This window comes from Rhagoletis pomonella, unplaced genomic scaffold (genome assembly GCF_013731165.1).
Source record: "Rhagoletis pomonella isolate Grant_MI unplaced genomic scaffold, Rhpom_1.0 Rhpom_scaffold_00010, whole genome shotgun sequence".
Lineage (NCBI taxonomy): Eukaryota > Metazoa > Arthropoda > Insecta > Diptera > Tephritidae > Rhagoletis > Rhagoletis pomonella.
In genome coordinates, this window is record NW_023458564.1 from 2,882,216 (window position 1) to 2,896,153 (window position 13,938).

Genomic DNA, 13,938 nt, shown 5'->3' on the forward strand with positions numbered 1-13,938 from the left:
CGGTATTACCGACTTGCGGATTTTTTATGCGGTTTCAACCGGAAGTGGGTTAAACTGACCGGAAATCCATTTTTTAAAGTTAGACATACATACATACATTGAATAAGGCACTTCCGAGAAAAAAGTTTCAAACAAAAGTTACGTACTTTTATCCTTAGAACCCAAATCAGTAGTAAAATCATATACACTTAGGTCTCGTTTTATGCGGATTTGAGTCCTTGCGGTTTTTAAAACCTGAATGCTGGAACGCATCCCGTGTTTTTGTATGAAAGTAAAGAACTCTATTATGCGGATTTATGAGGAACGCATAAAAAAAGACCTAAGTGTATGTATAATTTGAAAAAATGGACTTGCGATCAGCTTAACCAACTTCCGATCGGCCCCCGATTTCTTCTTCTTCTTCTTATTTGGCGCTGTAACCGCCTAAGCGATTTTGGCCGAGTCCAAAACAGCACGCCAGTCATATCTCTTCTGTGCTAACTGACACCAATTGAAAATGCCAAGTGAAGCCAAGTCCTTCTCCACCTGGTCTTTCCAACGCAGAGGAGGCCTTCCTCTTCCTCTGTTCCCAGCATCGCGGCCCGCGTTGAATATTTTCAGAGCAGGAGCGTTTCTGTCCATCCGAACGACATGGCCAAGCCAGCGGAGCCGCTGAATTTTAATTCGCTGCACTATGTCTATATCGTTGTAAAGCTCATACAGCTCATCGTTAAATCGTCTGCGATATTCGCCATCACCAACGCGTAAAGGTCCGTAAATCTTTCGCAGAATCTTTCTCTCGAAAACTCCAAGAGCCGCCTAATCAGATGCTTTAATTGTCCATGCTTCCGCACCATACACCAGCACAGGCATGATGAGTGACTTATAGAGTGTGATCTTTGTACGACGAGAGAGGACTTTACTTCTCAATTGCCTACTCAGCCCAAAGTAGCACTTGTTGGCAAGAGTGATTCTCCGTTGGATTTCAAGGCTGACATTATTATTGGTGTTAATGCTGGTTCCCAAATAAACGAAGTCGTCTACTTTTTCAAACTTGTAACTGTCAACAGTGACGTGGGTGCCAAGACGCGTATGCTCTGACTGTTTGTGTGCTGACAGGAGATACTTCGTTTTGTCCTCGTTCACCACCAGACTCATTCGCTTTGCTTCTCTATCCAATCCCGAGAAGGCAGAACAGACGTAGCCCTTGTTTTTACCGATAATATCGATGTCGTCGGCATACGCCAGCAATTGTACGCTCTTATAAAGTATTGTGCCTGAGCGGTTCAGTTCTGCGGCTCTTATTATCTTCTCCAACATAAGATTAAAGAAATCACACGAAAGGGGGTCCCCTTGTCTGAAACCTCGTTTGGTATCAAACGGCTCGGAGAGGTCCTTCCCTATTCTGACGGAGCTGGTGGTATTGCTCAACGTCATTTTACACAGCCGTATTAGTTTCGCGGGGATACCAAATTCAGACATCGCGGCATAAAGGCAACTTCTCTTCGTGCTGTCGAAAGCGGCTTTGAAATCGACAAATAGATGGTGTGTGTCGATCCTATTCTCGCGGGTCTTTTCCAAGATTTGGCGTATTGTGAATACCTGATCTATGGTGGATTTTCCAGGCCTAAAGCCACACTGATAAGGTCCAATCAGCTCGTTGACGGTGGGCTTCAGTCTTTCGCACAATACGCTCGATAAGACCTTGTAACCTATGCTTAGAAGGCTAATCCGCGGTAGTTGGCGCGTATGGCGGGGTCGCCTTTCTTGTGGATTGGGCAGAGCACACTTAAATTCCAGTCGTCGGGCATGCGTTCATCTGACCATATTCTGCATACGAGCTGATGCATGCACCTCGCCACCGTACTTGAATAGCTCGGCTGGCAGACCGTCAGCTCCAGCAGCTTTGTTGTTTTTCAGCCGCGTAATCGCTATTCGTACCTCGTCATAGTCAGGCGGTGGGACAGCTACTCCATCATCATCGACTGGGGACTCGGGTTCGTCTTCCTCACTACTTTCAGCGCTGCTACCATTCAGTAGGTTATAAAAGTGTTCCCTCCACAATTTAAGTATATTCTGGACATCGGTCACTAGGTCGCCATTGTTGTTCTTACAGGAGTTCGCCCCGGTCTTGAAACCTTCCGTAAGTCGCCTAACCCTCTGGTAGAATTTTCGGGCGTTCTTCCTGTCGGCCAGCATCTCAAGCTCTTCGCACTCACGTATTTCAGCCTCTCTCTTCTTATTGCGGCAAATACGTCTTGCTTCCTTCTTCAGTTCCCTATAACGGTCCCACATGGCTCGCGTTGCGCCCGATCGCAGCGTGGCCCTGTAGGCGGCATCAAGATAGTGGTTCGAGTCGATGTTTGGCCCTCGGAGTGTACGTACGTCCAAAACGCTTGAAGCATGCCTTCCGTCTATCACAACATGATCGATTTGGTTTCTCGTTTTTCGATCTGGAGACAGCCATGTAGCTTGGTGGATGTTCTTATGCTGGAACCTAGTACTACATATTACCATATTTCGAGCCCCGGCGAAGTCGATCAGCCTCAGTCCGTTATCGGACGTTTCGTCGTGGAGGCTGAATTTTCCGACAGTGGCGCCAAAGATCCCTTCCTTGCCCACCTTAGCATTAAAATCGCCAAGCACGATTTTGACATCGTGTCGGGGGCAGCGCTCATATGTACGTTCCAAGCGCTCATAGAAGAGATCCTTGGACGCCTCATCCTTCTCTTCCGTCGGGGCATGGGCGCAGATGAGCGAGATGTTGAAGAATCTAGCTTTGATGCGGATTGTGGCTAGACGTTCGTCCACCGGGGTGAACGCCAGTACTCGGCGACGGAGTCTCTCTCCTACCACGAATCCAACACCGAATTTGCGCTCCTTTACGTAGTAGACGTCGCAAGGCTTCACGCTTACTTTACCTTGCCCCGTCCATCGCATTTCTTGGATGGCGGTGATGTCAGCCTTTGTCTTCCCGAGGACATCAACCAGCCGGGCAGAGGCACCTTCCCCATTAAGGGTCCGGATATTCCAGGTGCATACCCTTAAATCATAGTCCTTTATACGTTTGCCGTGGTCGTCATCAGAAAAAGGGGGTCTCATCCGAGGCTTGTTGGAATTTTTCATTGGGCGGGGTTTTAACGTGGCGGGACCCAAACCCAGCGCACGCGAAGTTTTACGCCTTCTCACTTTAGCTCGCTCCCAAACGGGTGTTTGGTTGCTACCCAGAGGATACGTGGATATAAATATCCGGACGTTGTGAGCTGCGATTTGAACCGTACGCACAATAATCGCTTCTGGCCACTCCCAGGTGAATGGCAGTCAAAAGTTTTCCACTTCTGCGCACGGAACCATCCTCCCCCGATTTGGTTGGTCATATTTCCGCCTTTAAAAATATTTCCCTCCATTTTAGAGGCGTTGGACACCCTGTTCAAAGAAGAAAACATCGGCAAATCTACATATATGTACCAGAAACACTCCGTTAGAAACACGCCTGGATATTCGAACTATAGACATAAATTTCAAAACAAAGAAATAGAATTGGGGCAAAAAAGCGACAGCATTTGACTACCAGATCACGGAGATCGACTTAGGCCTCAGAAGGTACTTAAACCTAATTCCGTCTTAAGTAGCGATGAGATTTAAAATTTAGCAGATGGAACTAAAGTTGACTGAATAATGAAATGGATTAGCAACAAGAGTTTACGGGGTGTGTATAGCTAAGTGGTTAGCGTTGCTGGCTAAGCTCATCGATTATGAGGTTACGATTCCTGCTGAAGTATAGAAGAAGAAGTTTGATGAGGAAATAGCAGCTATAACTTCAACCACTTAGACTTTGTTTTTTTACCCCATTTTTCCTAACAAACAAATCGTGGTGAAAAGGTCAAAAACATTGATAAAAAGGTAAATATTATTGCACCACGATAAGAATAGCAAAAATAGCGTACTTTCACGCTTCGGTTAAGCGTCTACGGTTGGCAGCAACTACATAACTCGACAGGAGTTTAGAATTATCGAAAACTCCTACAATCGCTTAGACAAGACATCGACAATCTTCGTCAGATGCGGAGCCACATAAAGCAATTTTTGTATTTGTTGTTAAAATGAGGTGAATGACTTTAGAGTTAGCGACTCAGATTTTTAGGGTTAGAAATCCTCTCTTCTCGACTCCTGTGGCTACGGTGTGCACCTTTGATAATAGGAGATAACCTCACTTTACCTAACCGTTACTGAAAACTAAAAACACAGGCTTACTACGTTTGAGCTTAACTACTCGTAGTATCCCGGAAAAAAGCGTAAAATAATTCAGGTGCGAGAACTTTGGTCGCAAGGTGTGGTAAATAATTTCAGAGCCACTTCTTTTTCAGTACGGGTTATCTTCACCCTAAAGCAAAAAAAAAAACTTTTTTAAGGTAAGGCTAAGTATATAGTATTCAGACCAAAAGGAAAAAAAACATTTTCGACTGTCCCAAAAACCCATAGTTTTTTTTTTCTAACGCACACCCCCTTATTTTATTCGACCACGGCAACCCGTGCCGACTTGCAGTCAAAGTTATCAGAATAAGCTTTAAGCAGTTTGTGTGCTTTGTTACTCATTTTACTTCTATATACATAAAGTGGTATTACTATACTCCCTACAGTGTTAGGGCAAAATATTAAGTAAATCTGCGTTTTTGGTTTTTTTTACCAGATAGTCAGGATTTTTTCCAAAGGACCATTCATTATAATATATTTCTAAAAGTCTACACAAAATATGGATATATGGGTATCAATCGAAAGAAGAATTCAAATCAAAACTTTTGTTTTCAATTATCCTTTTCGAAGCAGTCGAAAATGTCTTATAAAAATATTATCCCTAAAGATTTTTAATTTTGAATGTATTCCGATGAGTCCTAGTTTAATTTAAATCCTATAAATATATGTAAAGAATTGAAGGATAAATATTGCATAGGATATTTTTCTTTAAATAATTGTTTCGAAATCCTGCCGTCCTACTAAAAATGTAAAGAATGCAGATTTACTATATATGCGTGCAAATATGGGAAGCATATCGAATATTTCGCATTTCTAAAAGTTTTCATGGATGATTAATTAAATTTACGAACTAAAATTTCAACTAAAGTCGTTACCCTACGGCCACAAAACTTCATACATATGCTATTTAGGCTAAAAAAGCACAAAACCAGAGGGTATGCATATCAAAATTTGCAAAAAATTTGTTTCCATATATTAGCCGTGGTTTTTTACACGCATACATACGTGTGAAAAAAAAACAAGCATCGACAATTTCCATTTGAAAACAAGTAATTTAGATTTAATCGACAACTATTCATAAAAGCACATAAAGGTTGTCGCTTACTGCTCCATAAAAATTTTAAGCGCAGATACGTATGCGTGTAAGAAAAACACGCCTACTCTTGGGACAGTCTACATATACAATACATACAATGCATATACAATTTTGGAAAAAAATATTTTTTATGTTCTGGGACACGCTAATGTACATATTACATATACATATATCTGTATATATGTACAATAGGTTCTTCGAAGCTTTTAATATTTATTCCGAAATGATGGGCTACTTCATAAAAAAAATGAAATGGAGTAATAATTTTGTATACCTGTCACGCTAGTATGGAGATATGTAATATGATGTTTACTATATGTATGTAGATACATACGTATATTAATCTATTTAAGCTTTCACTCACCTTAACGTAAGTGCGTTCTGTATCGACCAATTCCAAGATAACCTTGCGCAGTTTCTCGGCATCGGTAAGCTGACGAGACGGTGTCAGTGCGGCATTCGAGACTGAAGATGTGACAGAGCCGGTCGGGCTGGATTTACGGGTTTCCTGAGGTGAACGACAAAATCCGGTAACCTTCAATCAAGCGTTTCCATCGACATAAATAGTCAACGATGAAGACGATGGAAGAAGGTTGATTGATGTTTTTTTTTTGTTTTTTTTTTTTTTTAATTCAATTCATGTTTGTGCATTTCGATTCGCATTTGACAATCAATTTATGTTTTTGTTTTTTTAGTTGTTATTTATGATTTAAATTTTGATTTATAAGTGATAAATAGTATTTGTAATGATGTTTGTTGGTTGTAATAGTAGTAGAAGTGTTGTAGTTGTTTTAGTATTTTTTTTTTTGATTGTTATAATTTTTTTATTTGATGTTTTTGTTATTATAAAACGAGGTGTTTGCAAACAATTCATTTAATTGGATTCAATATAAGATGATATAAAAAAGTAGATGAAGAAAGAAAGAAAATTGTGAAGTTAGCAAAAATGTGAGTGGTGTAAATTTGTGCAAATAAGATTCATATAAAAAGTGAAAGTAAGTTCGTAAATGCAGTGTTGCCAGAACTTTTTGGGCCGACCGGCTAGATTGGCAAAAAAAAGCGGCTAAAAACGGCTAAAATGTTTTAGTGAAAATTCCCATGCTTTATTTAAAAAATCGCAAGAAACGAAAGACTAGTTAACACCATTAATTTATATCGAGTGTATATTCCTCATCATCAAATGAATCACTATTGTATATATCACCTGAATTCATTAATTTTAAGAGATCGTCATCTACAGTAAAATTATGGCAGCATTTTTCTTCACGTTTTAAACCGTATCTTATATATAAAAGAGCGTTTAACGTTTTAACGCACATTGGATTTCTTTGCTTAGTTTTTATTACATTCATTGAACTAAATATTCGCCCTACTTCTGCATTACTTATAGGCAAAACAAGAAAACTAAAAACTAGGTTGGAAAGGTCAGCAAAAGGGTTTTCTCCTAGGGCATTTCGAAATTGATAAACTTCGGCCCAAAATTTTACAGTTGAGTCTATATTACTGCAGGTATGTAACGTTAACCGTTGCCATTGCATCTCTATGGATATTATTTCGTCGGCATTATATTTGTGTTTTTGTTGCTGTAGTTGAACAAATACTTTTGGTTTAATTACTCTTAATGCATTTCCAACCGAAAAAAGTCAATTTTTTTTAGTGTGGCAATATTTGTAGGGAGGTGTTGGCGTAATTCCTTTATTAAATAAAATAGCGACCATTTTCTCGAATTATTTTCTCGGCTTCGTGGTCAAAAGCGTTTGTGTTTACTTTTGTTTTTAAATACTGTTCAAAACTGTGATACAACTGAGGAAATGGAGCAAGGTATGGTTCCAACGGGGAGCATATAGGATCAAATGTGTCCGCGCTAATAACCACTAGGGAGCATAGATGCGAAAGTAAAACATTGAGTTCATTAAAAATCTTCATTGGGTCTGCATTATTGCTTTCGAACAACTTGTTTACTTTTTGCACCTGAAAATTAGGCAAATAGTAAAATCGGCTAAAAACGGCTAACTTTTTTTTACAAACCGGCTAACAAATCGGCTGCCGGCTAGATCGAATTTTCTCCGGCTAGTTGCTATCAAAACCGGCTAAATCTAGCCGGGAAACGGCTAAAATGGCAACGCTGCGTAAATGTGAAGTGATCGATTGCGGGGGTGGAAGGGGGCAGATGAAATACATTAAAAACACAATCAAAATGCCCGTTTTATCAATGGCGAAATGGTAAAATTGTTGCGATAACTTGCATTGTAATATTAAAAATATGCTTAACTACTTAAAAATCATGCTTTTGTGAGAACAAGATATTTCAAAAAAAAAAACGCATATCAAACTTTGTACAAAAATTAGAAAAATTATTCTTATTTTCACCAAAATTTCCAACTTTTTAATCAGCATTTTGGTATGCAGTTTTGTAGACCATTTGATTCTAGTATAATGAAGTGCAACTTTCGAGCTGCTATAAAATCCCGTTAATTTTTGTATGTTTTTTTTTTGCTGGCAGTGTCTTCCATATAAAAGAAAATTGTCGAACACACTTTTGTACGGACAAAACGTAAAACACCTTCAACCAAAAAATAATAATTTTTGTGAGCTCTCTGCAAATGTTTTTTGATGTTGGCTGTTGTCTGTCACTTCACCTGGACATATGCAAAGAAATTCCAAAGAATCGGCGAAAACGGGCTGATGCCGATGCCGATGCTCAATTTTAATCGGTCGGACTCTAAAAATTTATTTAAAAAATGTACACGGCTGGATGCCTACCTACCATTACTATATGTATGACAGCCATAAAATTTATATGAATATAATATGTAAAAGTTTTGAACCATTAATAAGTGATTCGAACATTAGTCTTAAACTTTTATTTACATTATATAAAAGGGCATACTAAATATAACCCGTTGTTTTTTGCTTGTGACAATATCACTCTGAAGAAAAAATTCAATATTATTGCGATTTTAAATAAAGAAAGTAATATAAAGTGATTTATTTTACAACGAATTTCCGTCATCCCTTGTCAAGCTTGGTTTGCAGACAAACCGGTTGTGGCGTTGCGCCATCTTCAGTGTAATTTTTCTTTCTCCAGAAAACAGAACAAAAAATTACACCGAAGATGGCACAACGCCGAAACCGGTTTGTCTGCAAACCAAGTTTGACAAGGGACGATGGAAATTCGTTCCAAAATAAATCATCTTACCACCCTATCGGAAAAATCAACCAGCACATAATATAAAGTGCTTTTATTATTGCTGATTCCTTAAAACATTGGAATCAAACAAAACCATTTTTGGCTCTTATATCTGCTACATTAATTATCAAAATACTTAAATTTACATTGGAATAATTTTTTTGAACAAATATGTTAGTTGAAAAATACCTAACCAGTCGTTTTTTTAATGGTGGTCAATTCGTTTTGCATACTGATTAGTAAGTCGCAAGGACTGTTAAGTTCGATTTACGGAGCCAAGGAGTTGTGTAATCGCAGCCATATTGAAATCCAGGATGGTTAAAGTATTTCTAACTCAGGGGACCAGTAATTTTCGGGCCTTAACCCAACTATGCCCAAACGTATCCATTCGTGAAAGTCAAATTCTAAAATTCTGCCCACCACATCCTAGTTTTTTTTTTGTGGTGAGTAAAATTTTCCACTTTGAATTCCATTATTTTTATTTACGAAAAACTTAAAAAAATAGGGGTAAATTTTTTTTTGATATAGAACAATCCTAGGGGGTGAGAGCATTACAAGTCTGACTTCACTGTTTTTGGACCACCCTAACGTATAGTCGTTTGTTAGTACATTTGCAGCGCCATGCAACTCTAGCACCATTAAAGTACTTTCTTGCCATGACATTTCCAATTCGGTTTGCGGTTTTGTGGTGCTCCTTTTACGCTACCACGCAGGGGTTACAGATCCCGCCGGAAGCAAACAGTGGGTGACAATCGCTTGGTCGAGTGTAAATAGAAGGTGTTTAATACGCATTTTTGCGGTAAGACGAAGCTACTGTAAAGGCAAAACAACAAAACTGCAACAACAACAACAACAACGGCGGCAGGATAGGAAGTGCATTTGACACTGACAGTTAATGGCTGCCAGGAAATCAGTAAAATGCTGTAGGTTAGAGGCAACAACACAGCGTTGCCGACACGTTCAAGACAGGACGACAGGACGACAGGTCGACAGTTTGACGTTTCGCTTTTACTATGTATGTAGTTGTGTTGTTGTCTACTTGTAGCATTTCTGTATTTGCTGTTGTGCTGCCTGTGCACATTACATAGCTGTCATTTTATAAAGCACCTTCTACTTAGGCTACATTCATACGAACACACTACATCTTACACTTGTACTAACGCACCTTTGTAAGTGTGTACGCTCACCTATACCTCGTTTACCTCAACATCCTTCGCTGATTTTGGCACGAGAACACGACATACATACGTAGAGACAAAGACAAGCCTGCTTTTTGTCAGTCAACATTTATGCGAGCGCGCGCAATTTCCTGCTCGAGTGCGAAGGAATTCCATAGCATTCATTGCGGCACATTCATTGGTGCAACACGCTGCTGCATGCCACATGCCACATGCCGCTTGTTTGCGCTCCACTGCCTCTTGGCGTTTTTTCCTTTTACGCTTTTTCATTATGTAAATGATTTGCGCTTTGTTTCTGCTTCTTTGGCAGCGTTCATTTGCATAAGCTGCCTTCCACTAGCATCAGCATTCAGAACGATTGCTTTACTGCATTTGCGGTGAGAGAGTGCGGGCGCGCAAGTGACAGTGCAAGCTCGTTGTTGGGCGGTTGCTCCGTTCATTGCGGTAACTTGGGCTGGAGGTTCACAGTCAAAGCTGCAGTTTAAATTTCGCAAATGGATTTACTAAAAATTACACTAACTACATAAATACATACATATACCGACTGCTCGAATGCAAGTATTTACAGTACATATGTATGTACTCCCATGTATATTTGTCTGTAAGATTTCGGTGTGCAATAGCGCTGAGTCGCCGTGGTGCGGTTGCTTGTAAACGTCAACTTGAGATTAGAGTATCCACTTTAGTAGGTAGGCTCTTCTTTCTTTTGGTGTTTAGATTATATATTATTTCCCCATCCGATGGCGGTGCGACCACACGGCAATATTATGTGGTTGTCAGTTTATCGGCTTTTCCATACGACTTTTAGATTATGTGTGTGTGTGTGTTCGCTGTGTGAGTAAGGTTCACCTATTTACTAAAGTGTCATTAAAGGAAGTGGACTCTCGGCTGGCTGTCAGTACTTCTCTCTAGTCCTTGGAAGCTGCGGTTGCACAGGAAAAAATTTAAATTTTTTTGCCTCGTATCGCGTAGTATACTACCGTTATTTTGTTTGATTATTGTGCCGAACTTGTTGGCGTTGTTATGGAAGTCTCATATGCGCTTAGGCCGAGGGAGAGGTGCTAGATTAGGTATGGACAAGCAGAATCTTTATCTGTCACTTAGGGATGTAACTATAACAAACATCTGGAGGAAAATTGAAGCAAAACTCTTCTGCTAAAAAATGTTATTTATGACAGCGCAACCCTTAGTGGCCCCAGAATCTACATTAGCAACAATCAAAACGTAACGCTTGGAGGAAACTTCCTAAATCTTTCTAGAGTTGTTATATGCCAGGCAAGCGCAGAGTAAAATAGCTCTGTGGTCATCGCAAGAAGATATAAGGTCCTAGTGTGAAGACCCCCGAGGCGAGGTAGCATCGAGCTGTCACTTAAAGAACACACCTTGTATCTGGGAGCAGTTGAGAACAGTAAGTAAGCTGCTGTGGAAGCGCAATGTTAATGAACCTGTGAAGAAGACCAGTAACGCCCTTTATGCATGTAAAACAATGCCGGGAGTCACTTGAGGTCTCTCATCCGCTCTGATGCATTGGTGCTACACAGCAATAGTCAGGCCAATACTGATCTATGACGCTTTGGTGTGGTGGAATGCCGCAAAAAAGTCATCACATCTTAGGCCAATGGAGAAGGCTCAGCGATTCGCGGCACTGTACATCACGGGAGCGCTAAGGTCCATTCCAACGGCTGCTCTTGAAATGATCCTCAGTTTATCACCCATTGACCTATTCGCGGAAAATCGTGTTGCTAAATCCGCAGTTAGATTGATGGCCATAGGGGAATTCAATTTCAGAACCTCTGGGCACAGCTCAATAGGGGCGGGAGGCTCAGGCAGCATGGACTGCATGGCGCCTATTTAGCTTTAAGTGGGAATGAGAGATTCGCACAACGATTGAGGGAGAGGGATGGCGCAAGTGAATGAAACCTAGCCATAGATGCCTAAACTTTTTCTCGGAGTTCTCTAAAAAGGCAACGGGGGTGGGTGCCGGGATTTACTGCCGGAAACAGTACGTCAGGCGGGCAGTAAGGTTAACTGACCATTGCAGCATAGGATTTAAAACCCAAAAGGACAATCTTTAAACTTATCTGAGACTTTTAATGCAACTATATATAGATTTCTCGCTGTGTACGCAGTAGCCACGTTGAAAGCACTTTCGGGAAGGTTTCATTTTACCATTCAGCATAACAAAGAGCATTTGGTGGCTTTCTTTGTTGCCATTCAACCGCTCACCTGTACACTCACTCACTCACTCATTCGTAAGCTCACTTTACTTAGTACGTAGAGATGTATTTATTCACCTTCTATGTTGCGCTGTGTTTTTTTTTTGTCTTTATTTTTCTGCAATACAATTGTTGTTGCCAAGCTGGCTTGTGTTGTAAGCTTTTATCCTTGATTCTATTTTAAAGGATTGATGCTCGAGCACACTATAAGTGAGTGAGTGAATAGCGAGTAAGTGAGCCAAATTTAAATTGTGCAATAGTGGTACGCGGCGCAAAGGTCCTTGAGGTGTGCGAGTGTGCGCAACCGAGGTCCTTGTGAGTGTAACACACAAAATTTGTAAGGCTTAACTTGCTTTGCGTACCTTCTACGTTGCGTCATGTATGTATGTTGCGTCATGTGTGTGTGTGTGTGTGTTTGTGGTTGGTTGTGTGTTTGGGTTTGCGTGTGCGTGTGCGTGTGCGTGTGCCGGTCTGTTTGTATAGCCTTTTGACATTTCGTTGACGCTGTGGCAAATTTAGTGCCACTTTTGTAAATTTATTTTCCCCGCTTACTAGCCTGTGAAAATGGTGACAACGTAGATGGCAACGCTATTCTTGTTATTATTTCATTATGGCTTTGAATGGATATGCGTTGTTTTTTTTTTACTTTTATTCTTGGCAGCTATTGAGGAGAAGAATTTTTAAAGACTGCTTGAAGTAAGATGCATTTTGTTAGCGTGCAACGCGTGAAAATATAGTACAAATAACCTTAAGAGTGTGGCGAAAGGGATACTTAATCCTTCATGTCCTGTGTACTTTGTTTTCTTTGAGTGTGGGTTTGTTGTGTGCGCCATATTTTCAGTGTGTGTTGAGGATTGGTCTTTGTGAAAACCGGTACAATGATTGGCTATAACAAAGGATTCCTTTTGTATTTTATACTTTCACGTAGACACTATACGGCTACATCAAATAGTTCTTAGTGAGTTTTTACGAAAAACATATTAAGCAAAAGTTAAGCATTAAACAATTTTAAATATACTGAAATTGGATTTGGAGCGCAGACATTTCTTACCGAAAAATAAAGCAATAGGGTGTGTGTGTGTTCTTTCGCGAAACTCGCTACGCTTACGGGTGGGGGCCTTGTTTGCCAAATCGAAAACACCCTGTCCAAAAGTTGGGGCATTGGTGTGTTTTTTTTTGGAAAACCCAAGATGGCCTCTCAACTATGACGCATAAACTAAATGCAACTGGAGAACCCAACACAAAAAGCAGGTTTTTATGGCGTCGCTGATTACGAATCTGGAGTCCGCTTTAAAAAATTCAAAATGGCGGCTAAAAAATTAAAATCAATCAGATTCGCCTGAAACGTTTCGCTAATTACGACTCTAAAATCAGATTGAAAAATTTCAAAATTGTGGACCCAATAAATCGATTACATTCGCCTAAAACTTTACAATCGTGGGTTGCTCAGGTCGCTGATTACGAATCTGAAACAATATTTTAAAAATTCAGAGTTTCGGATTCATATTGGATCTAAAATTTAAAACGAAAAAGCTAAAATCGACCGTGTCTACTTGGCGTATGAGTTACTCAGACGAGATGTTAATAATGCGATTGATTGATTGAGCATATCTGCTCTAAGCAACAACAATAAGTACAACAGTATGAATGCAATGCGTTGCGTTACCACAAGTCTCCATTTCCTACTAAATATGTCTTAACATCTGTTTTAACTTTGTCCTTCTTAGAATTAGACATAGAAGATGGTCACATGGCGTCCTATGCACAGGCCCGTCAAGGGGGGAGGTTAGCGGAGTCAATTGCCCTGGGCCCGGCTGAAAAAACTGATATTCTCAGACTTTGTCGAACTTTTTATGAAAACTTTACTTTATTTGCATTGAATGCTTGCTGTTCAGAAGTTTTCACATTCTTTGGAGTTGTGCAAAGCTATACATTATTCAGCTGCAGTCTTGAAATGTGGTCGATTTTACAAGAAAATATTGGCTACTCATTTCACAGTATGTCCCAAACTCTTTGCTGTGATAT

General features: G+C 40.1%; 1 protein-coding gene across 1 annotated transcript in view; it reads right to left on the minus strand.

Annotated features, from left to right (window-relative positions):
- Positions 1-13,938, minus strand: part of LOC118745946 (protein still life, isoforms C/SIF type 2-like) — a gene marked incomplete in the record, with an annotated part of 407,983 nt that overhangs the window by 60,806 nt on the left and 333,239 nt on the right. The window contains 1 exon segment of the mRNA XM_036479612.1: positions 5,694-5,864. Coding sequence (XP_036335505.1) covers positions 5,694-5,864 — 171 coding nt within the window.